The 26,738-nt window shown below is 39.9% G+C and overlaps 1 protein-coding gene across 2 annotated transcripts in view; it reads right to left on the bottom strand.

Annotated features, from left to right (window-relative positions):
- The window catches only part of RBMS1 (RNA binding motif single stranded interacting protein 1), a 149,004-nt gene extending 126,620 nt beyond the window's left edge, over positions 1-22,384 (bottom strand). For both annotated transcript variants that reach the window (XM_049824912.1, XM_049825789.1), the window contains exon 1: positions 22,060-22,384. In XM_049824912.1, the coding sequence (XP_049680869.1) occupies positions 22,060-22,134 (75 nt within the window). In that variant the 5' untranslated portion in view covers positions 22,135-22,384. The remainder of the gene's footprint in view (positions 1-22,059) is intronic.
- Positions 22,385-26,738: the final 4,354 nt, after the last annotated feature.

The following is a 26,738-nucleotide window of genomic DNA, read 5'->3' as shown; positions in this document are numbered from 1 at the left end:
GTACACAGAGGGACTAGCTACAAATGCATGCCATTAGGTATTATCAGAAGAAAAATGTGCTGCCAGTGAGGAGAAGGTAGATTTATATTAGCAGACATTAAAACTTTATTAAGACAATTATTTACAGCCATGAGACATGCAGTGTAGCACAACATTCTTACAGCCTTAAAGTAAATGTGATAATTGCAATTGAAAGTGAACTGTAATGGCTTTCAGAGTTTCTATTCATTGGGCATAAGCCCATTCAAATTGGTGGAAGTACTGGTCAAGTTACCCCTAGATATCAACAAAAAATTTCCCCACCGAAGCTAGCAGGCAAGCCTCTCTAGTCCACAGTGCACACAGCTGTGACTTCCCTGATTGGCAGCAGCCACGTGCCTTTAGGTTTAGCATTTGCTTTTACTCTCCTCGGCCTACAATTCTTGCACGCCTAAATACAAGTCACCGCCTAAACCCAGAGTGTCCCCATAGGGTGCTTGTTTCCAGCCTACAAGCACGAAGCTGTGTACCAAGCGTGTTTAGCAAATGGTGAATTCCTCTCCCAGTCTACACAGTTACCATCCATTGATGTATGTACTTAGAGCACCAACGTATTAATTTGACTTTGCTAGCCAGGGACTTTCTTTGGATTCCCAGGACATACAAAACCCCATCTAATTTAAAAAGCAAGATCTCATTAGATATTGAAATCACTTTTTTTGTATTAAAAATATAAGGGAAAGGTACTGGCAATATTTAGCAATGTAATATCAATTGCATATGGCAGAAAGGCCTAATTCAAAGGACAGTAATTCAAGGAAACTTATTTCGAAGGTAATGAAGTTGCTGTGCGTTCAGAGACAAAAAGACTTCTTGATGGGGCTGCTTGGACGAGCACTTTCTAACACCGTTCACAAACATGCTGCAGGATTGCTAATGAAATTGTTCATCTACTATGCACATAAAAGCCCATGCAGTATTCCTAAATTCTGTGTTTTTAAAGCAGTAATACTGGCATGTCATCATGACTCCAGCTGAATATCTGTCCAGAAAAATGAGATGCCATTTTTTTAAAACTGCAAAAATTATTATAGAATAGATAGCACTGAGGGACTGAGGGTCTGGCAACATAAAATTATGATTATTCCTCTTGCTATCAGCTCTAGTGTAGAGTAGAATATAATTATTCTATCATAACTGTAATAAACTGCAATTTCAGACAATAGTGTGAATAATTTTTGGTCAATGAGCAGTAAAAACTGCTCAGTGAAAGTGAAGAGAATGTAGAGTTTAAACATTTTAATTTCAAGTCTACAAATACTACAAAAACCTGTTTCAATCTCTGATGAGTGAGTGTTGTGATTACCTGAAATTGCATAGGATTAGTATTATTCCTACAGAAAGCAAAGGTCAAGAGGTCTCAATTAAAAAAAAAAAAGGAATATTTGAAAGAAAACATTGTCTATTTGAAGCATTTATGTTTATAATTTGTTCATAAGCTTTGAACTGTTCTTCTCTTCTGGATGCTGATGAAAGCTCAGAGCATTTTTCATATACAATACAATTAGTGTTCATCTTTTTGCAGTGTCATCAGCTGCATACAACCTAGTTAATTGTCCTAGATTTAAACAAGTCATATACTGCACATTTAAATTCATATCCTGCATTAACTTCCATTTTTACATACACCCATTAATATTAACAGTTTTGATTCAAAATGTTCATTCAGATATAGTCTCCACATAAACAGCTTAACAGAAACTGAGTGCGGCAATGAAATAACATTAGTTACAAGCACTACAAGAACTATTATGATGTATATATATGCAAAAGTGGTATCCAAAATAATTTCTTTTAAAAGAAAAATTAATAACTAGAACAAATATGAAACCATACAGGTGATTCTGGAAATTCCCACTGTTATAATGTGAAACACAATTATTCCTGAGACTAATGGCATGCCAAACTGCAGTTCCAATTCAGATTATCCACTTTCAAAGTCTACCAACTGGCTTGTTGCTTTAGCTTCCCTTTATTCCATCAGTAATTTGTGTTTGCTTTTTTTGGGTTCCTATACCAAAGGAAGGATGAGTATGTAGATGCTTATTAGTCACAGAAATAAGGGTGCGCAAAAACAATCAAAATTAATTTTGCAATGCTAAATAACTATTAGTCCATACTTGCAACTACCAAATTCAGGTACACATTCACACGTCAGAATTGAGTTCATGTTTTGCTAATGCCCTTACCCTTATTTTATATATCTAAATTACTTCTTAAGCTGTACAGGTGAAAATGCAGTTATGCCCCTTGATGCACTCAGCTACCATGGGATAGAATTACAAGTGAATGTTCTCCATTCCTGTTTATGTTGTAAGTTCCAAGAATGACTATCATATGAGTACAATGGAGGTCTTTTTAGCAGTACACTGACATGAAAGAAAAGTTCAGCTATGTTGTTTAATTGTGTATACTCTAGTGCTAGGCAACTCTCCAAACCTTACTGTAAACATTGTTTAAGGTTCATCCAGATCAGCACGATAATGAAGCTTATGCTTTTTACGCTTAGCTTTAAATGACAATTGCTTTTCTTTACGGTTTTATATTTACATGTCCTGAAGTACAGTTGGAGACATCATACTGGGCTGACCTTTTTCTTTTACAGAATGATGGCTTGTCCTCTAAAGCCCTGGTCTAATATTCTGTTTATATGGTATTATTTTCCTGGACAGAGAATGGATCTGTTATCTTTTGTTAGCTTGTCTGGAGAACATATTCATCACAGCCTAACAAATAGCAATATTAGACTAATAACAAAAAAAGTGCATATTCAACAACCATGTTTTTGAATTTTTTGAATTTTGAATATTTTAAGGGAGCCAAAAACACTTAATAGTTCCACAAACTCTATGGTTATTCTGAAAAATATCATTCATGTTCTAACAAGTATGTATACACGTAATAATGTAAACCTGGCACCATTAACTATAATGTGTAATCATTATGAAGTTATTTTTGTTAATGTAAAGACATCTTCCACTACAAAAATATACAGTTGAGGCCAAAAATATAGGACATGTGTGCTCCTTCAACGGCGAGTTGTTATTAGAAGTGCAGACTGGGTGTGTGTAGGCAGACAATTATGAGACAAAGAACACTACATTCCTAAACTTCAGTTCAACATAAGAAGAAAGTTCATTTATTGTTCAAAGGACATAATTTACAGTGTTCCAAGTTTCTATTATATAAGTGCTTCTGTATTTTATGCTCAGCAGGACAGTGAAATTTCACTGAAGAAATGGCCATTAAATTTCATACAAATACACGGTCTTCATATGAAATCCCTTTTCAGGGATGAGTACTGCAAGATGTGCTTTTTGTAATTGGCTTTTATTTTGCAACGTAACAGAATAACCAGTATAGTATTTCTCCAACCCCAACTACGTATGTCTAAAAACTTATGCAAAGTTCAACACACCCACATTTTTATCCAAGTGTTTGTCAGGATCTAGACAATTCAGACCTATGGTAGACACACAAAATACTTCAGACTTGATCTGCAGAAGTCAGATAGAACTTCAAATTTTTTAATCATGTTAATATTCTTAACTACATGAATAGTTCCAAATGCTATTCCCATGATTAAGCATTTTAAGAATTGTGACACAGAGCTGAAGGTTGTTAAAGTTGATAGAAAGTAAGTATTAGCAGAAAATAACATCTCACTTTGTTGGAACTGAGATGCATATATAGTTCTTTTGACAATGAGATTAATGCGTTGCTTTGTTCTTTATCAGGTCTCCAATGAGTCTGACATTATCTCCCTAACTATTGAGATTTCCCTAATAGTACCCATTAGTCACAGGATATTGAATGCACATTATGCAACAAAGTTTTCAAAAAAAGTAGTAGTCTATCTTAAACCCAAGGATCATCACATAAAACACTACTACTACCCAGTTTGTTTATACCCTCCTAAGTCCATTTTGTCTCCTGCGTTTCACTGAGACATGAAAGCCCTCTGTGGCAAAGGATTCCTGACCTGTGTGGAGGGCTGCCAGGGTGCTTTAATAATACAAAGAGTAACAACTGATAAGCTAAATCAATTACCAAGTACCTTGTAGTCTATCACAGGCAGTGGCAAACCTAGCTTCCAGAGAAAATCCTCCTGACCACCTGGGCTCATGTGAACAGAACCTCAAGTAAAATAACAAATATAAGAAAATCTGCATTTCCTTTACTATTTATTTTATTTCAAATAAACATCCTTTTCTATTTCTCACAAGAATTTGCTCTCTGCAGGTTTGGCTGGATCCTCAGCAATACCTTATGTTGATCAAAGGCAATAGAGAAGGGTCTCCCCACTATGAGAGCCAAAAATTTAGCCAAAATTGTGATCACCACCTTCCCCACCTGGCACAACAATGCTCTAGGCAGGCAGGAGTATCATGGGAAGAAGACAAGATGGATGGAGTCCAATACTCCCCATTAAACATGACCAGTATAGGGCTTCAGTTTGAACTGGGAATGGATTCAGGAAAAGTGAGTGGAGTTGACACTACAGAAGGTACATCTGCTTCAGGACAAAACAGCTCATCTTTACCTGCAAGAGTCTGGGCCACTGTGAAAATGAAGAGTTAGGTAATTCTTGTTGCTCTTACATATACTAATAGGGACAACAAAGTTCACAAATTTATTTTTTGTTCTCAGTAACATTTATTTTTTTTTTAACAAAAGACACTAAAAGCACCTTAGTGGAGGCCTCTGTGCAGACACCAGTAAGAATTTAGGGATGTTTGCTCCTTCCCTGCTGAAACAAGTCTGTATGTTTGGAAATTAATTGCTTAAGATCAGAAATTCCAAACTTAATTGGAGTGAAGAAGACTGTAAAAAGAAATTACAAAGAGATACCTACAAGAGTCAAACATCAAACTCTAATAAATGAACTCAAGAAAAAAAATCTTATTTCTTAAAGAAATATTACTAAAATTTTAAAAAAGCAGAAAATACATACATATTTAAATGCTTCATATATTTATGCATCTCTAAAAAAAGAAAACATATATTGTTTACCCAGCATAATGCTCTCTTTTACTAGAAAAATATTTAATTTCAAATTTTTCTAATGTAATTTGATTCTCACTTCTTAGCTACATATCAGTCATGGGATACATTCCATAGTTATGAAGTATTACCTTGAGAGATTTCATGCTGCCAAGCACATGGCCAATTTCTGCCCTGGGATGCAAATGTACAATTCTCTTTGAAGTCTGCAAGAGTCACCAAAGTAGAATATGCTACAGACTGCAACCGAGTTTTTTCTGTATTTAGAGTCAAATTCTACCCAGCATTACTTATTTAACTCCATTCCCCTCCCATTAAAATTGGAGGGCTATAACTGAGCAGAGTTGGTCTCTCATGCCAACACTCGGTGTAATTAAATTAAATATATGTATATGTATACATCATTGTAAATGTGGTTTTTATAAAGCTAAGCAACTTCATATCCATTCTTCTGTGTACATAACTTTTTATTTATAAAACTACTACTATTTAATATAAATGTGTTAATACAATTATGATACATACATTCATGTAATTACTTGTGTTTTGCACTACTGCATGTCCTAGAAACCTTCCAATTTAAAAATACATTCAAGATACCTGTGTAACTTCAGTACTTATAATTTTCAAGAACGGAGACATCAAAAAGAACACAGAGAAATCTCATCTGCGTTCTGCCAAGTACTCTGGACCCCAGTCCTGAATACTGCATGCAGGCAAAATGCTCACTTAGTGAAGTGGATAAATATTCATTGTGCATTTATTTACTTCTGGTATTACTAGATTTAGTCATATAATTAAAACTATTAAAATTAATTATTAGAGGACAATACCATTAATAGAGTTTTCGTTGACATGAGTTTAGCACATCAAGTCAGCTTAATTAAGTCTTGTCTACATTTGGAAATTTACCAGACCTACTCTGAAATAACATGTAGATACGTGAACATCTTTATGGGAATTTATAACACTCAGTAATTCCAAAAAAGTATTTCCTTATAAATTCCATTATATTTTTAATTCTAGACAAGCTCTAAATCTTGTTAGCATCAATATTCTGCACCTTTGATAGCTTTTACCCTCTAACACTCCAGTGTGTCTACTTCAGTATCATCAAACCTTTAAAGCTTCGTCCTGGAAAGAAGTAGGAACAGAAGCCTCACATATGCATAAAAATTGTATCAGATTAACAGTTTAAAATATAACCACATTTATAAGTAATGCCATGAGAAGGCAATCACATTTCAGAGTAAGAATGCCTTTTCTTGTTTAGCTGGCTGTGAAAGTGGATTAAGCTGTTTTGGACAATGGTACTCTTATTCAAGATGAAAGCTCTGCTCACTTGAAATTATTTGGGGATAATTATTCCAGAATACCTAATAAATCCTTATACCTGGCCTTCCACCAGTGCTCGCTGTGCTGGTATTGTGCACAGTGCTTGCACAGCAGTTACCTCTCAAAGATCCCTGCTGTCAGAATAAAGGAACTAGATGCCAAATACCATTCTCAGAGGATCACTGCACACAAGAGAGATGCAGGATGAAACTATATGCCGCAAACCTCTGGGATTTTATTATTTTTTGAAGGCTAACATCACCAATACAACCAATGATTAAAAAATAACAAAAAGAAACAAAACCAAAAGCCACAAAAGAGACACATAAAACCTGAACAAAATAAAAAGGATTTTTTCTTGGTGAGATGTAGTTATGGCTTCGGGACAGCATACTCAAAGTGCAAAAATCACTATTTGTTATTTGTGACTTCTCCTCCATAAAACGAAAGCACTTTTTTGGGCTGTGTTGCTCCACAGGGGTAGACTGTGACAGAAAAATACAAGCTCTGTGTTACCCCTTTGTAACATCATGATCACCACCTCCAAAGGCCACAGTACAATCGAGACTGATTCTGGCCACTTCACAGAAAATATGACTTAAAATATACAAATCATCCCATCTCAGTTATAGGAACTGAAAATGCTGTTCTCTGGTGGTGACTTTAGCACTTCAAACCTTTCTCTTGGTCCTGCTTTTCCCTCTAAGTAATCTTAATCTAAATAGAAAGCCCACTTCTCCGCTCACCAAAGCAGACTGGAATGTTACTTCTAGTCCAAACACTGGATCCGCTCAGGCTGCTAGGATGGACCTTAGCCTCTGAGCTGCCTGACACATGACCAGAACAGTGTGCTTGGACACATAAGTGTTCTGGCACGGTACAAACAGCACAAACGAACGATGAAAACTTCAATATAAGAAAGCATGTCTCTGTACTTGTAAGGTTTAAAGACACGAAAACATGTTGCTAGAAATTCAAAGTTTCACTCTGGCCGATACACTGTATAATTTCAACTGAATTCTATTTTCCATGCATACTTTTCTAATTTTTTATATTGAGATGGATGCCTTCTGATTTTTTTTATGTTCAGCCACTTTTGCCAGGAGTAGTGTGTGATACAGTATAGTGATATTTTGGCTGCTAAACTCCATTTAGTCTTTGCTAGACTGTGTATTTTCTTGGATTCAGATTCATGCCAGACCTATTGGGATAAGAGAATTTCTGAACATATAAAATACCAAAAAGAATAGCAACATCACCACGTCACTTAAGAGTGTGTTCAGGAAGTCCTTGCGCTTACTCTAGTTTCAGTGTAATAAGAAAACAGATGTATAATCTACAAGAAATAAAAAGAAATGGCGGAGTCTTCAACTCTGAGGAGCTGAGCTCTGTAACTTTATCTACAGTATCACAATATGGCTGCACCAGTTAAGAGGCAAAGATAACTGCCAAATTTGCCCCATGAGTACCTTTTGTCCTCTCACAATCTATATAAAACAAGGCCTTTCCCAGAGGTCTTGCTTGTCTGTTCCCCAAAACCCTCCATTGTTTTTGTAAAAAATAACCTTTAATTCTTGCTGAACTTTAGCAGTCCCCAAACGGAGTTCTTGCAGAATACTGCCTTCAATCTCCTTTTGTTGGAGATGCAACTCCCCCTGGATGGCCTGGCAGCTGGACGTGTCTTCTTGTGCCATGCTCTGGCACACATGCCACAGCCTCTCCACTGAACTGTGCTTTTTCTCTTCCCTGCTCTTTTCTCTCTTATTCTTTTCCCTTATCTGTTCTCTACAGCAATTTTCCTCTTTCAAAATTAGTTTTCCTTATATTTGCCCTCCGCCCAGCTTTGCATTTTTCACTTACCTTTTCCTTTTTTCCTATCTCGAATGACAACACAAGGCTCAAGAGACAGGTCTACAGCCAGCTTTTAAGAGCCGATTTAACCCACTTACAGAGATAAGCTCAATGCTAGGGGAGCAAAGAAAGCAAAGCAGATCGGCCCCCGTGGAGCCACCTCCCTTCCGTGCAAACCCACCGCTCCTGAGCCCAGCTGCTCTGGGCCTCAGTGTGGGACTAAGGACTAACGGCAGGTCGTTCTTCCAAAGGTGTCTGTCGCTTTGGTGAAGCCGAGTTTATATGAAATTACAGAAACCAAACTACTTCTCTGTTGTTATCTCGTTGGTATCCTCCGCCACGCTTTCCTTTCCTCTTTTCCAGATGCTATTCCTATAAGTATCAATTATCAAAAGATTCTCACTAAAGCTGTGAAATATTTTTCATTCCCAGACATGGCGCTCAGCTTTCTACTCCCAGAAATCCCAGCTCAGTCTCCTCACATCCTCCAGTAATTAGGCAAGCCGGAGTTGCTCAGACTTGCGTACAACCCTTGATATCAGCGAGCCTTCTTTCCGCAGTCTCCAAGGGACCCAGAGCAAATGGCTTCTGAATTCTGCTTTAAAGCTATAGGCTGGCATGAACAATAGTCTGGTATCGTCTGAAGATTTTGCAGCTCATTTAAATTGAAAAATGGGGGGCTGTAATGCAATAAATATGAAAATTAATGTTACGATGTTTATTATTTCTTGAGATAAAATACAAGTAAGATTCTGTTGTATGAGTTTTCTGCAAAGACTAGATTCTATGGCCATTTAAATTAAGAGAGGGCATGGAGCTCAGTATCAGTGTCAAGAGAAGGACTAAGGTCTTAACTGATGAAAGAAATCACAACTAGTGCCCATTTTACACATGAATGCCTTCATTATACAGACAGCAACCCCAGAATATTTTATAAACAATACACGAACATACATACTTCACTAGATTGCCCAATATCTAAGTTACGTGGAGCACAGGCTATCCTGCAAAGTAGACACCACACTGTCAAGAATCAAAGAATAGCAATAACTAGTCAATCAAGGAAACTGAATCAACAGTGAATATTTTCTAACAAGTGGTAGGTAAATCTAAACTAAACCATATATCCAACACATTTTAAAAATGTGTATATACAAGTATCAGCAACCACCACCAGAGCACAGGGATCTGCAGCATTCTCTCTGGAAGACAAAAGCGATTGGGTGAGATGCAGCACGCTTTCCACCAATGAGAAAGACAGAACACATTTTGGAAGACTCAGATAAATCCCTACTCTTAAAAAGGTGTGCTGTGGAAATGCCAGGAGTTCTGCTGATCAACATATACGCGTTTCTAAACTTCATATAAATATCAGTAAAAGAGGAGCCATTTATACTAAACTTGACAGAGCTGAGTAGAGTGTAAGTAAGCATGGAAAATGACCCATTATATTTCATATGAGTAAAAAAAAAAAGTATTCATTATTCATTTGTTCATTATTCAATTATTCATCTGACATGGAATTCCACTTTCAGTTTTGAAAGAAGAAAAGCGGTAGCAGATATAAAACATGCGTAGTTGTTTTTCTGCCTCTTTTTGGGGCAACATGGCAAAGTAAACTTCTGTCATTCTTCTTTCATGTTTACCACAGTTTTTTGCTATTTCTCCTGGAAAGATGCATAGCTACTTAGCATGTAAGTGTTAGATGCTGGATAACACTCCTCCCTAGTCCCAGGCCCTCAATTAAATAAAAGTCCAAGAACAGCATTTAAAATTCCTAAGAGCAGAAGCAGCCCCAGTGCACAAGTATCTCTTCATTTCTTCCCAATTCTACATTTTCGTAAAACTCTTCACTTTTATTTATGTTCTCATAGCCCAGTCACCATCAAGGTAAACACTCTAGGATAAAGGAGGAAATAAGGAAGTGTTCAATTAGGTAATTTCTTTTCTGTGATAATTACTTGGAGTGATAATGCTGCTGTCTCTGCAACTTTCTGGCCATGAGGAAGTCATCTTAAGGCCAACTTAATCCTGTCTTAGGTCCCTAAATATATATTTTGCCATCTAACAAGAAACCTGATTTTCAGAATTAATGAACAACCATGATCACATTATTTAGTTAGCAGTGTAAAAATGAACTGACATTTGGTGGGGTTTACATGTTTTTCTCATCATCAATCTGGCTGAAAACTATAGCTGTGATTTTTTTTTTTATTTTTTTTTTTTTTTTTTAAAGATCTAGTAGAAGCAGCATCTTTAAGATTAACTTCAGGGTTTGGGATCATGAGAGCTTCCTATTATTATACCTGCCATTGAAAATCCTTAGAAAATACGGGGGAGTGAGTATATAAAAGACACTGGAAAGCAGTGCTAACAAAAGCAGAGCGGGCTAAAGAGGCTGGGTGGGTGGGTTTGGAAGCCCTTCACATTTCTATAGCTTCTGCAGCTGATGAATTTACTGTAATTTGGAAGAAAAGTCACTTGAGATATAGCAGAATTGTCAGTGAAGAACAACAGGAACACGCTAATTCTTCACATTTTTTCTACTAGAAACTCTGAACACTGCCTTCTTCAGTACTCTGTGCTGTTCCTCTGAATAATGTCTGCTTGGAAAGAAACAAGATTTAATTGGGGGTTAATTACTGTTTTATTTAATTTTAAATCCATGTCCAAGACAAAAACTTGCCAACAAATTCAGATTTGATGCAGGAACAAGAAATGTCAGCCTAAAGAAGTAGTTTGATATGAGAAAGTATACACCTCTGTCACAATTTCCCGCATAGTTTTGTAGCACTATAATGTTCTGACAGGAGAAAACCAACCAAACAGACAAACCTAAAACCTGAAATTTTAAGCAGCTTAAACAAGATATTTGCTAAAATGGAATAAGGAAATTTGCATGATGAAGAGATTATTGAAATGTCATTTGCATATTTGTAGAATGCATGTTCTGGTAAATAGAAAAAGTGAACTCCTCCTATACCTTTCCTCTCCAAATACCGCATCACAGCTTACAATAATGAAACATAGAAGGAACTGTAACAGTTACTTTAGAGCCTCTTATGCTGATGATAGTTATCAGGGTCTACCTTATAGAATCACACACTAGTTTGGAAAGGGTGTCTGGAGGTCATCTAGTCCACCTTCCCTCCAAGAGCAGGTTCAATAGATGAGGTTTCTCAGGACCTTGTCCAGGTGAGTTTTTACTGTCTCCAAGAGATTCCAGAACCTCTCTTGGCACCCGTTCAGGTGCTTGGCCACCCTTATGGTGAAAAAAAAAAATAAATTTCTTCATATGTAATTACAATTTTCTCATGTCACAACTTGTGTCCATTGTGTTACATCCTATTGCCTATTCCCTTATATGATACAACTACTAGATCTGTAGACAAGGGGAGAGCACTGAATGTCATTCACGTTGATTTTAGCAAGGACTTTGACATTGTGTCCCACTCCTTTCTTGGACCCAAGGTAAAGACATTATAGTCTGGACAAGTGGACAACTAGATTGGAATGAAACTTAACAGGACGGTCAGGCTCAGAGAATCACAGTTAATAGGTTATACTCTACCTGGAGGCCAGTACCAAGGGAGCACTACAAGGGTCTGTCCTGGGAGTGCTGCGTTTAACATTTTTGTATCAGAGAAGTGCGAAGTTCTGCACCTGGGAAGGAAGAGTCCCTTGCACTGGTACTGGCTGGGGAGCAGCTCTGCTGGAACAGACCTGGGGGGCCGTGGCACACAGCAAGCTGAGCATAAGCCAGCAGCATGCTCTGGCAGTAAGGTGTGCCTCCTGGGCTGCACTCGGGTGAGGGAAGTGACTAGCCCCCCATTTGATAGACCCCATCTAGAATACTACACGCAGCTTTGGGCCCCCAGAAAAAGAAAGACATTGATAAGCTGGAGCAAGTTCAGTGGAGGGCTGTCAAGATGCCTGGGGGCTGGATCACATGCTCTGTGAAAAGCTGAAGGCGGTGGGCTTGTTCATTCTGGAGAAGAGAAGGCTTTGGTGGGACTTAATAGCAGCTCTCCATTTGTAGAATGGAAACCTCTGAGGAGGTTATCAAGCAGGAGGAGGCAGGTCTTAGAGTGGTGCATGGTGTGAGGATGAGTCAACAAGAACAAGTTGAAACAAGAGAGGTTCAGACTGGAAATAAGGGGGAAAAAAAATCACCATGAGGACAGCGAGCATTGGAAGTGCAGAAAGGCTGTGCGTCTCAATCATTGGAGATTTTCAAGACCTGAGCAATCTGGTCTTCTAGATGACCCTGCTTTCAGCAGAAAGTTGGATTAGAGAGCTCCTGAAGTCCCTTCCAACCTGAATTATCCTGTGATCCTTCCCCTGTGCGCCTCAAAGAAGTGTCTGGCTCCACCTTGTCTATGCATTCTCATTTGATAGATTTAGACAGCAATTAGATCTCCCCTTAGCCTTCTCTTCTTCAAGCTAAATAAAGCCATTTGTAGGACTTGGGAATAAAACAGGGAAATACACATATTCATCAGAGGAAGGAAAAAACCTCACCTCAATACAGATATGGAAAGAGTAGAGAACAACCTAAACATAAGCACTGAGTATTATGGTCCTGTAAAAGGCCTAAACAGAGAGAATAGTGAATTGGGGAAAGGAATTTGGGACGGAGAACAAAGAAACTGCTTCTATTATTCAAGATCCCTGTGTCCAGGGAAACTGGAGTTTGACCACACTTTGTCAATAATTCAGCTACGTCAAAGAAACAACTAAGTATCACCATTTTTTCCTTCTACCTGGAAGAATAAGAATCTGAATTTTTGGCTAACTGACTGGGTCAAAAGAAGTAAGAGGCATTCTGGAGTCTTTGACCCTGTTAAGAGAGATGTTTCCCCCTCCAAAATGTCCCCATGTATTCTCCTCGCTTTAATATGCAATTGTCAAAAGCAAATGGTCACTAATCAGAAAAGCTACCTGGAGGAAATCAGGTCACAGGCACTATTCACGAAATTCAAAGTTTATATCATAAACCCTTCTTAAATGTTTTTTCTAGGAGACAGAATGTTTTAGCTAGTACTTTTCCAAATGAGTCACTAACACCCTTGTCTTAATTCTGCAGCTGCTGCTAATTTGAAGTGCCAGCCTTCTCCCCTCTTTCCCCAGAATGAAATAAAATATCAATGTTGCACTGTGCTGAAAATGGAAAGTTAGATGTAACACTATGCTACAAGGCCTCTGGAAGTCCCATTTATATTTGATTCTTTCTTTCCTCCCAGGCCTATACCTAACTAAAGCCCTCTCAGCAACTTATTTCACACTTTCTTCCACGCTCACTGGTCATAAGAATGAAAGACAGACTCAAATGTTTTTTTTAACACTTAGTGCACCAACATCTAACACAATTTAAAACAGTAAAAAAGAAAATAAAATCATAGAAAAATGATGCTAGCAGTTACCTGCATATATATGCAATCAACAGATTTTGGTAACCTAAGAGCTCTGTTGTATCTTCTTTTGGCTTGGATCTTTTGCCCTTTTGGCCAAGGATGTGGAAAGGCTTTTATTTAGAAAAGTTAAGCACCACCATTTTGTTGTACAGAAGTGAGACCCAAAAGGGTGTACTTTTCTCGGAGACAAATTCACCCATAGCTATGCAAATCTCAAGCTCCTTCAGTATCTCTTTAGTTGATCCACTGAAAAAATATATTACAGTTGGGTTTTTTTGGGTTAGTTTTCAGCCAGGCTGGTTTCTTGATTCAGCTCACTGACTGATCATATGAATGCTAGTGCCAGCACAGGGGAAGGGACAGGAATGAGTTGCTGGGGGCAATGGGGAAAGACGAGACTGCCCTTTTTGGCTGCTGTGCATAGTTATGTAAAATTAAAGTGATTACGTAGCTATGGCCTGAGGGATAGAAGAGGTCACAGATACTACCACAGCCTATAAACTGCTATAGAAATTGTGTCAGTGTGTGTTGCCAAGAGACAAGCAAGGGAATTTGGTTCTTAACCTGTAGTAAAATCCACAAAGTGAAGCCCATTCGCTCTACCTCTCTCCAGAAGATCAGTACCTTCCTCTCGATTCCCAAGAGTCACACTGAACGTTTTGAGTTGCATTTTGCATCAGTAAGCTCCGTTTTTCTACCTGGAGTGATTCTGAAGCACTTTTCACAGGCCTTATGTGTACACTGAGATTTCAGAAGTTTAGCTTAAATATATTTTGAAGTGTTTACATCAAGTCAGAGCAATTGAGACTTAAATGTATTCTTATGATCTCAGACCATGAGCAGAGCACAGCGGCTTCAAAGCTACCATGAAACAAGTGAGCCATGGTACCTGATTATACCCATGTCCAAGCTCTTTGTCCTCCTCAATTCTGAGATAATATAATTCAGCTTAAAACTTAATGAAATTACATTTAAATGCAGGTCTCAGTATTTTCAGGAGGAAGACTAAGAAAACGCATGAAGTCGGATAATAATTATCACCTATTAGTCACAGTAAATATGACCTGAATCTGTTGTGTGTTTTGACTGAAATGAATTAAGCTCAGATAGAACAGATTTTTATCAGCATGTTTTTCCAACATTTTCCACTTCTTTAACAAAGGAGGTTACTTCTACTTTTCCAGTAGAAGTAGTTGTGATCATTACTTTGCATAGGCCATAGAAAGTCTCTACAATACAACAAAAATGAGTATATAATTTGTAGCATATTTTTGGCTAAATCTGAGCATATATCTTCAAAGGACTATTTCACAAACCAACAGCATAATTTCATGAAAAACAATTTATTTTTTAAACCATTGTTATTCACTCTTGATTATGACTACTTGGAAGACTGAAACTGAAATATCTAACTGTACCAAGCTATATTTTCCAGTTTATTACTATGCCTTTGTTCAAACTTCTTTACTGCTACCCCAGTCAAGTGTCCTTCATTAGGAGTACCGGACTACTTTTCTGAGTAGGAGGAGTGATGCATCTATTATCAACATTGACAGCTCAAACTGCTGCTTGGACTTTAAAGGAGCTTAAAAATTGTGTCCAAGGTGGTTTTTTGATGTATAACCTAAATCGATATGTTTCTGAAAGGTATTGTTTTATAGAAAAATAGATTTAGAAAACAATGCTTTACTACATTGTATTATTCTCCATTGGAAAATGTCAATAATTTTGCCTATCTTTTCTTTGTTCCTTCAACACTAAGTGGAAGCTTAAAAATCTACTCTCAGGAAATTTCATCCTTGAGACTGAGACCTGAAGTTTTATGCTCTAACTAGAAGCAAAGTATTTTGAAGTATAGGGTTCCCTTTACAAATAAGGTTAAGAATCTAAACGGCATGCTCAACTCTGGTTTAAAAGTAATGAGAAAACACTACAGTCATTACCAAGAGTAACAGTTGAGTTGTGAAAGAAAACATACTTTAAAGAACTATTCTATTCAAAGAAAATTAACTTCTCTCCCCACAAACTTATTGCGCACACCTTTCATGACTGCCTTGGGATCCTGCATTGAAGGTATTTTCTAATACACTAGTACAAATCAGACATACTGTGTAATTCTGCTTTCTTACAGCTGTTGCCTACCTACTGGATATAAACTTCATAGACATGGTTTTGGAACATACCCAGCGCCTGGGGGGATTAACAATCAAACACAAAAGGAAGACAGCACTGAATGAATTTTTCAAGCCTTTTTCAAGTCATATATTGGTTTATCACTTTTCTGTAAAAGTCAGTCCCATAAGATTATCAGACTCAGGATCCGACTCATACGTCAGCAGCAAAGCTACTACTGAATCAAGGAGAGGGACCAAGATTTTGTTGACATTTGTTAAATGAGGCCAATCACGCAGTATCAAATTAAGCCCCAAGCATGGCGTACTCTAGGGATGAGTTTAGTCTCGAACTTCTAGAAATTACAAAGCTAATAAGAACCTGTCATTTCTGCCATTAATGATGTGGGGGAAATATTTTTTACTTTGTCATTTGCAAATTCAGTCTCTAGTGCATGTATATTTAAACCATTCCTCTCTCTAAGGAGGTTGGATTAAGGGAGGAAAGTCATGGCTTTTTAAAAACTTTTTAAAAGATTCCCTAGAAAAAATACAGAATTGGCACATCTTACAGATGCCATTGCTACTTTTTGATTCCATCCCCCATCGCACAATCTGTATGTTGCACTGCCTAACTTTTGCTCCCCCAAAGTGAAGATTATGAGTGTCATGTCATTACAAATCACCCCCAAATTAAGCATGGTCAGCATAACCCAAGCATGAATTGAGTTTCTAGTAAATAAAATGTTGCTCATCTGAAATCAAGGGCAAAGCTCATGTTGACTTCAATGAAGCCTGTCTTCAGGATGATGATATCGTGAAGTGTTTCTACATTTCATGTACCTTTATCAGAGTTATTTAGACAGTTACAATGATGTACATTAACATACATGATACATTAACATACGTCCTTCTTGACTCCACCAAACAAAGCAGTGCTCCCAGCGTGGGTTATCTAGGTTTAAACCTTCCTGAAGTCACCACTATTAACAATATATCTGGTTACATCCTGCTTCTCATGCATATTTGCCCATGGGGCTAATCTGACATTATGTCTCAAGAGAGGGCCTGATACAGAATAATTCAAAACTGGAGTAATTCAAGGCAAGGAGGATGAACATTTGCAGAGCTTTCTACGATCTTTGCTTAATCGATTTCTAGAAAGGCTTCAACTATTGCATGTACAAGAGTTATTCTAGCAACAGTTTCTAGAAAGACTTTCTGAAGGACATGTTTCTAGTTCATAGCAAGCCACCTGAACTAAACTTCAAAAGTTAAAAGGAGCTATAACTGGGACAAGGATAGAGATGTCCCACACAAAGTAAGCTAGCTGGAACAATTACATAAAACAATCATTGTGACCAGTGACAAAAAGTCATTGGCCTGTCTGAGGGATGGATGCAAACAGGCACTCCCAGTTTTGGACTGGGATGTTTGGAAGAAGAGAAAAATGCTCTTTCTAGAGAACATTCTTCATGTCTCCATATTTTACATCCCCTGATGTTATTTTATAGAGTGAGAGGGATCACCTCACCATCAGCACTCTCAAGTTTTTCTTAAAACTCGTAAATTTTTACACTTCCTTCCCTTCCACAATGTGGTATGCTTTTTGAAGGAACTCTTTGGATAGTTGCACGATAAAATCCCAGCCTGGCTGGAATGGGAGAGAACACATTCAAGAGGCTGAGGAAGCTAACTGGATCAGGTAACTGTGCACAGACAAAATGTTTGCCTGCAGCTAACCTGTACTCTTTTTTTCTTTTTTTTTTTTTTTTAAATGGATTTCTAAGCCCAGTCAAGAACCAGAGGGATCACAATTATAGACAATTAATATAACTTCCCACAATAAGAAGTGTGCAAATTATTTCTACCCAACCTTATAAACATAAACACGCATACTCCATGTTACTGTAAACTTGTTTTTTTACTATGTACAGATTTTGCAGTCATAGTGCATATGGAATAAATCTAACTAAACTGATTAGAATTAGCAATCATTTATGCTGATTAAAATCAGCTCATAAGCTAGTAAACATTTTTAAAGGGCAATAGACCTGTGCTTGGCACAGAATGCGGTGAGTAAAGGTATTCACTAGCAGCAAACCATTAGAGGGTCCTGCCACTTCTGCTCTAGGAGCATCTAAACCAGAAGGTGCTACATTGGTCTATTAACTTCATACACTGACACTAAACTGTGGATTATCCAGGGTCTCCTAATAAGAATGTTTCATATCTGCTTTGTTTAACACTACAGCAAGTTCCCTGTTAACTGATTTCCTACTTACTCTGCCATCAACAAGTTTGGATAAAAATTAAATGTTCCCATTTTAAAGTTTGCTGTCAACAGCCTGAAAATAAGTTTTTGACATGGCAGAATCTGCCTGCTCACTATCAGTTTACATCACTCTACAGTCCTGCCTACAAACCTACACAAACTTCTAGAAATATTAGGTTTTTTCATAGCTGCCAGGGCACTAATTTTGCCGCTACCAAATTAGACAGTTAGAAGCCCACTCTAAGGTAATTTAGCAAGATTCACAAGATTTCATTTCTTCTGATTTGTTGTTACCTGATACCATACAAAAGAAATAGAATTCCAGTATCACATAAATATTATCTATGACTATTAAATACTTGCACTTTAAATAAACCATGCTATCTATAGCATAGGAAATGTTGCTCTTTTCTACTAACTCTCTCTTATACAAAGAGCTTTCCTTTATGATACAGAAACCTATCAGTAAAGTGAGTCATACTGTCACATTATTGTCCAAGGAAACACCAGTGATACAGCTAGTTATGACAATTTATTTGTAAATCGTTGTGTGCATCGTGTCCCTGAATTCCATTTGGTATTTAGGTAAAGGAAAACAAAACCTAAATTCACTTTTATTTCTTACTTGACCAAAGCAAACAGATTGTGGCCTAGAGATGTATATATACATTTATGTTTGTTTATGTGTATTCTGTCTTGTTAAATGTTACAATACTAGCACAGTCAGATTTTACCCCTGGTCAGAGGCCTCTAAGCATTAGTAAAACACATACAATCTTAATTAATGTTGTTTTCTAAAGTCTTGAAGTACAGGATCTCTTCATTACAAATAAAATATTAAGTAAGGAAATGAAATACAACCGAGTTAAAATTTGAAAAGCAATGTTACAGTAATACTGTTAAAGAAAGTATCTGAACCTTTAGAAGCATCCATTGAACTTGGAAAATATTTGTGATGCTCTCTGACACGCCACACAATGCTGCAATATAGGAACTGTCCTAAAACATACATTCATTAGAAGGCACAAAAATTTAACAGATATGTCAAACATATCATTTGCCAGAGTCAAAATTGTGGCCAGCCCCAAAAATGCAGAAGGTTTTGCAAGCTTCAACTTGAAACCATTTCAAACTACTTTCATTGCCATAATGATTTTTCATATTAAAAGCCTTACACCTTCTTCCAATGTTTATTTTGTTCATTTCATTTAAGTCCCTGGTTTCACTAATGTCTTTCGATGCTGAGCTCCCTAAGATTAGGGGGAGGGAGGTGCTGAATCACAGCAAATGTTTATATTTCCTCCCAGAATATATGACTGAACCAGCTTGAATACTTCATGAATAAGATTGTGAAGATCATAACAGACAAATACAAAATCTGTTTTTAAAATCTATAACACATTTTGTAGCAATTAAAATAGTTGACCACATCAACATTTTAACCTAAAGAGCCATTAAGGAATGCATGCAATTTCTAATGAGTATTTTTGAGCTCTCTGTAGAAAAATCCATCTTCAAGCAATTCCTGTCATCTCATAATTATCAATTTGCAGTTTATTAGTCAGCAGATTTTCCATCATTACTTAAATAAGATGGGAAGCAAAACTTCCAGTTTCAAAATCTCTTACCTCCCCCAGTGTAATCATGTACCATTACCCATCACACATTCAGCAAAGGTTATTAAATTCTATTGTAATTTGCCTTCAATAAAAAACAAGATTTCTCCAGAATTACTGGAATAGTTCCTGTATGGGACAACTGGTTGGTTTAGGGCCCAAAGAATAGAACAGCTGAAAACTATGAATTATATTAATTTTTCTACATGTTCAGAGAGGATCCATAGTGAGAAGATTGCTTGTATTACCGAATTCTGCATACTTGAATACCGACACTTACAGTTACTGGTCCTTTTATCTACACCAAGGAACCACCTTTTTTCTTTCATTTCTTTTATAAAATCAAGATCTCTGAAAACAGGAAATTTTCACTGGATCCCAGATATTTGATTTCACATGTGTAGGTCAAATGGCTCTGTGCTCTCTCTGCTGAAACAGAGTAATGCAATTTTAGGCTGTATAATTTTATAGCAAAGACTGCAAGATGTTTTGAAGATGTCATTGACTGTAATACAAATCAGTATTAAATTATCTGTACAGGAAACATTTTTCAGAAGATGGTCCATCAAGCTTTCTCATAGGATCATGGATTTCTAGGACCATACTCTAATAACTACAGTAAGCTATTACAGTTTATCTCGCTCTTCAATTATTTAGAGGTCAAAAAAGCCAAGTGACATTGCTTTATATATATTCGGTGTTATGTACCTGGTTCCTAACTTACTAATGCCACACAAAATCATGAAGGTAAAAGTTTCTGAACAAAGACATTTTTTCATTTAAGAATATTTATATAGTCATACAGCTAAGTGATGCAAAAGGCTGTCCTTAAGGCACTCTCCCTTTCTTAAAAATAATGCATTAAAATATATGTATCTAAACAGTACTGAAGTGATTGCTCTGCAGCATAATCTTTAAATGGCTACAGACTGTACTATTTAGCTTGATGTCGATTACACATTTAAGAGATCAGTCATTTCAAATCACCTAAAGACCTTCATCATATTTCTATCAATTTCTGTATGTAGGAAAGCACATTTCAAAGCCTCCTCATTGCTGACTTGTAAAACGTCTCATGACTGTCAAAGTGAATTTATTTTTCAGCCAAGCAGTATAAATTACATTTCACAATATAGTAACACAGCACACAATAAAAAGAAGAGCACATTAAGTGTGCAGATAAAGAGAAGGGAATTCTTGTCCTGTCATTGCCACACAGGCAGGAGGACACTTCAATAGCAAAAACCAAAAGCAAAAAAACCCCAAAACAACCACTAACCCCCTCCCACACACACACACCACGGTTATAACCTCTAAAAAAAGTTCACACGTTGAAGCCTCATATGGGTCTGTTTTGATTTGTGAGGAGTGACACTGGTGGTTGGAGAGGCTTATGCTAAATGTTCCAGACAGCTGATGCAACCACCTCTGCATCTGCCAGTTTGCAGCATGATGCTTCTAGAGCAGTGGGGCTGGCTGCCCTTACAGACTTGAAGGAGAAAGGGGGGGGGGGGGGGGGACCGACACACACACACACAAAAAAAAAAAAAAAAAAAAAAAAAAAAAAAAAAAAAAAAGGCGGCGATCCACAACCACGAGAACTACTAACACCAATTTTCCTGCGAACAACAGCTACCCGTGGACAGCATTGCCCATCAGGAGCCGGACCCCGAACGCGGTTTTAACCCGGTTTGCGCGGTGGCAGCTCCCAAAGGTCCGACTCCCCAGACAATGAGCGTCCACCCGCGTCCGGCAGCCTCCTCCGGGTCCGTATTTCAGCGGAATTACGGCCAGCCCCCGTCGCGGCAATAAGCACGCCCCGCCGCCCCCCGGGATGTCAAAGCACCCCCGCCCCAGCCCAACGCGCGGCTACCGACAGCGGACAGCCCCGCTCCGGGGCCTGCCGGCCAAACTTTGGGTCGTGTCCCTCCCTGCCTTCCAGGAGGCTGCGCCGGGCGAGGGCAGCGGGCGCGGGGCCCCGCCGAGCTCCGCTCCGCAGCGGGCTGGCCGAGGACGCGGTCGGGAAGGAGGAGACACGCCGAGAGCCCTGGGCAAGAGGAGGGACCGCCGGCGGGAGGGGGAAGGCGAGAGGGACGGAGACAGGTCGGAGGCGGCACGGTCGGGAGCGAGGGGCGGGGGTGGGGGGGGGGGGGAGCCCGGCGGCGGCGGGCGGCCCGGGGGCTCCCGGCGGCGCTCCCCCGGCGGCCCTCCCTCCTCCCGGGGCGGCGGCGGCGGCGGCGGGCGGCAGGAAGGAAGGGGCTGCCGGCTCTTTCCTGTCTCCGTCCCCCCGGTGCAACCTGCCCGCCTCCCCCGGGCCGTGCCCCGCGCCGCGGAGCCCCCGTCCGGGCTCGGCCCTGGCCGGCCGCCCTGGAGCGGGGCCAGCCTCAGACCCGCCGCGCCGCGCCGTACCCTACCTTCGCCTGCAGATACTGGGGGTAGTAGTAGGTGGTGTACTGGGGGTACATCTGCTGTTTCCACACTTTGCCCATGAAGCTGGAAAGGTAGCCTGCAGTGCAGGGATGGGGGGGCACTTTGGGGGGCTCCGGCCGCCTCTCCGTCTCTCTCTCCCTCCTGTCTTCCTCTCCGGCGGCGGCGGCGGCTGCTGCTGCTGCTCCTCGGCCGAGCCCAGACCTTCCTCCTCCTCCTCCTCCTCCTCCTCCACCCAAAAAGCCACAGCGGAGCGGCGGCAGCGGGGGCAGGCACTCTCGCTCTCTCCCCGGGAGTTCCTGCCAAGTCCCCGCCCGGCCGGGGCCGAGCAGCGGCGGCGGCGGCGGGCCGGCTGGCGGAGCGGGGAGCGCTCGGGGCCGGCGCGGCGGCGGCGGCGGTGCCAGGCGGCGGGGCAGGGCTGGCGGAGGGAGGGAGAGAGGGAGGGAGGGGAGGGGGGGAAGGAGGGAGAGAGAGAGGGGGCGAGGGGCGGCGCTTAGCCCCGCTCGGCGCCCGCGGTGCGAGCCCGAGCCCCGGCCCCGGCCCCGGCCCCGCGGCGGGGCAGCCCCCGCGGGGCGGGGGGCAGCTTTTCGGCGGCGGGCAGCGAGCGGCGCCGCTCGGCCGAAGGGCCGCTTCAACGCCGGGAGAAGCTGCGGTGGCCGGTGGGGAGGGGAGAGGAGCGGAGAGGAGCGGAGCGGGGGGTTTTCCACGTTGAGGAGGAGGAGGAGGAGGAGGAGGAGGAGGAGGAGGAGGGCTGCAGTGGTCGCATCCGCGCACGGCTCGGCTCTGACCTAATTAGCCGGGTCGCGCTTTGTTATCGCCTTTGCTCTTTGTGCATCTCGTTGCCGAGCAGTGGTGCAGGGCGCGGGCTTTAGGGGAGAATTGGATGCAGTTTTGGAAAACTACGTTTGGCTTCGGTTCTGCCTGGCGGTAGAGGGTCCATTTATCTGCTAGGAGCAGAAGGGACTGCAGTGCTAAAATCAGTTCGCAGAACAGCAACCACAAAACCAGACCAAATTCTCCATCTGGCCCATCGTACATCCTTAAATTTGTACTTTGGCCAGCGGTGCTGAGTACACTTCATTCTCAATCAGGAAACGCTCCTGTTCTAGTCGATAGCAGTTACAATTTTTTTTCACTTGAATATTTTCTCTCCGAAAGGTAATTTCCCAAACCCTAGAAGTAGGGACCAGCAGCACGCTATAATCCACTGTTATCTGTAAAAACCCCACTTGGGGGGTTTACTTCTGACAAATGTGTCTCTTTTCTACCCAAAGATAAACTAATCCTCAGAGCATTAAGCAGATGCCGTTTCTTTGTCACACTAATCACAATCATTTTTGTCTCGCAGCACTGTTTTATTCATAAAACGTATATGTAAGGTCCACCGGAACTCCTGAGTGTATTAAAGCTAAATGTGATAATAGGGGAAAGAAAGATTAAAAAACTTGAGGATTTACAAGCATCCCAGTGCAACAGCAAAAAGGCAGCCTTTGTGCAGCCATGAATCCCTGGTGCAGGCTGAGCAATGAGAGGTAACTGCAGATAGTCTTCCAAATTCCAGCTGAGCAGAGGACAATTATGCAAATGACATTGCAGCTCTCCTGGCTAGCCATTAAGATCGCTTTACAAGTTTCTTCCAGCGAAGAAATTTGTATACGCTTTATGGTCCACACAGATTAAAAGACTGGTTGCATCCTCAGGAGGCGGCTTTTTCTCCAGGAAAGAGGCATGGGAGCTTTTGCGTTTTGGTTAGGTTTGGGGGGGTTTGTTTGCATTGGTTTGGATTGGGGTTTTGGGTTGTTGGGTTTGTTTGTTTGTTTGTTTGTTTTTTGTTAACACATGGCTAGAATGACTATGAAAAGAAGGACAAACACAGAAAGCATGCGACTTGGGAATATTTCTGTGTCCATGATAGTAACTTTCTGTGGGAGGGACAAAGATTAGAGAAAAGTTGAGCAGAACAGAAATATCAGGTATTTGAGGGGGTTAAGAATGTGCATCTGGAAAAGCTGAAATGGCCATGGCCAAAATCAGCTGCCTTCTGTTGGCTGTACTGACGTTTACGCAGTGGAAAAAGCATACAGGCTGCAATTATATTTGAAGAATGCAAGGTAATACGGCTCCAGGGTAGTGCATGGTCAGGGGATAGTAGAAATGAAGTTTCAGAGCTTCATGGGGAACTGTGTTGCTACAGCCCAGATACGTGATGATACTGTTACAGATTGCTTTAAGAACTGCCAAATTGTGGTCTGAAGTTCTTGGTTGAACTACAAAGAATGTGCTGCTGGCCTGTCTTAAGCTGACAGGTTACGGGTGCTAGTACACTTAGTTTCCTTCTGAGAAAAACAGAACAAGCAAGAAGAAATAAAGACTGGTTGGTAGCTGATGGATAGATTTTGTGGGGATTTTCCTGAGGAGAAAGAAGGAATGGGATCTGAAAGAAAACATATTGTACTGAAGACAGCTAGAAATAGAAGAGTGTTTTCCTAGACGTGTAAAACAGCTTCTTCGTGTAAACAGCTACTGTGGTTGTCAGAAGTACATTGTGCAATCATGAATGGGGAGTGAAGCACCCAGAAGAAAAAAAAAAAAAAAAAATCTATAAAATGAGGAGAGGGGAAATGTAGCCCGTACCATTCCAGCGTTTACAACTGCAACAGTCTCCAGCTTAGTTGTGTCAAGTTACTGAGAATGGCTGATGGCTGCCAGCGAGAGGAGCAGCAATGCGCTCTGCCACAACGGTTCCTGAAAGTGATGAAAGAAGAAATCTGGCTAAGAGAGTATTTGATTACAACTGTAACGGCTAAAGCTGATCTCCAAGTTCCTTCCCAGTCTCTCCTTGCAGAGACTTAGACCTTTCCCAAATGAGGTCTTTTGCTCTAGAGCTTAATCTCATCCCCAAACATGTGGCACTGTTAACTTGAGGTTGAAACCAATTTGGTTCCATTTTTCAAGCAGAATATTTTCTAATTAAAGATCTACTTCCATTGGAATATCTGCTCTAATTTATTTAGCAAAGCTGACATTGCAGAAGTTCAAAATTGATAGAGTTTAATATTTATCATTGAATTTAAAAAATAAGCCTGCAACTTAATACCACAAACTTTTACAGTGCAGTGATCCCACTGGTGATTGAGAATTTGCAAATGATGCTCAGTTTTTATTACAATGAGGTTAGAAAATATAATTAATTTTTTGGAATCATTTACATGAGCCTCAGTTACAGTAATTTTTTTCATTTTTTAAAATGGTACTGAAGGTGTTTACTGTATTAAGAACGGATCAGTGAAGAATTGTTAGGCAAAAAAAAATCTTAATTTAGCATCACTCCACTCAGGGCAGTCTCTGCTTGTATCTTTTTAATATGTTGATTGTTTAGTCAACTTAGTAATATGAATGCAAGTTGTACAATAGAGACAGGATGGCATTGCAGAAGAAAGTTTAAACCATATGACTAAGTTGTTAACTTTTCATACTGATGGAAATGTTTGGTTTTAATTGCTTATTCTCTGTTCATAGCAAGGGCAAACAAATACTTTTAAATTGAAACTGCTTATGCTATCTGGCAGTACTAACTCCTGCCATCATAACTAAATAGTGACATGGTTAAAAAAGCTTCCCTCATTCAGGCACTACACGAAGTATGGGATTAAGAAGGAAGGTAAACACTGAATTGTGTTCTGAAGGCTAGTAGATACCCAACAGAGTAACAAAAAGATTTTCTTTCTCCTTATAAAGCTGACTTCCTACACACTGCACGAGTACAAATGTAGATATTCTGGCTTTGTGAATGTTAGGGAAAACAGTAATCCCTAATTTTGTCCATGGCCAGGTTTCACTGACTATTAATGGAACAATATTACATTCTACTTTTTTTTTTTTTTTTTTAAACATTATTTCCTTATTATAGTCTAACTGGCCAGGGCTGATTAAAATATGGTGAAAACACAGTTGGACTGTTGCTGCAAAAGCCTAAGCAGCACTGTATGTGCTGCCATGTCAGAGGAGTTTTAGGGCAACTCGGTTAAGCCCAGTCAATGGTTATCCACTGACTCTAAGAGTGTTGGAAGAGAAATCCCATTTAAGCTTTACAGATTAACTTAGACATTAGGAGTTCTACCGTGAGGCAGAAAAAGTCAAATGCAATGCAGAATATGAAGGAAATATATTTAATTCACCTCACTCCAGGAACCAAGCGGACTGCTGTACTCTGCACCACTTGAGGTCTTTGCACTGGTTTAAGCTGAAAGAGACAGACACGTTTATGCTGAAATCGTTATTACTTTGACACAGTCAGGAATATTTGAACAAGGACTTTTTTTTCTTTCTTTTTTTTTTTTTTCTGGTTAAGACACTAGTTTGAGTCTTGGGGGATCTTTGTCCAATACCAGATCTACCACAGAATGTGGGCAAGAGGGTGAGCAAGTTGCTGAATTACCCTGTGCCTTATTTCCCCGGTTTGCAAACTGTGTCAAACATTCACCCTCTTCTGTTCTTTGCCTTGTGCGGTCAGTCTGTAGGCAATGCAAGGCACCACAATCATTTGCTAGGAATCTGCCTAGTGTGATTCATATAAAAGGACTAAAATAAATAGAAGCAGTGGCAGTGCATCACTTGTGGATGCGGAGAAGCCAGGTACTGCATCCTAATTCACATACAAATGTTA

This window comes from Accipiter gentilis, chromosome 1 (genome assembly GCF_929443795.1).
Source record: "Accipiter gentilis chromosome 1, bAccGen1.1, whole genome shotgun sequence".
NCBI classification, from domain to species: Eukaryota; Metazoa; Chordata; class Aves; order Accipitriformes; family Accipitridae; genus Astur; species Astur gentilis.
This window is presented reverse-complemented; position numbering and strand designations above follow the sequence as displayed.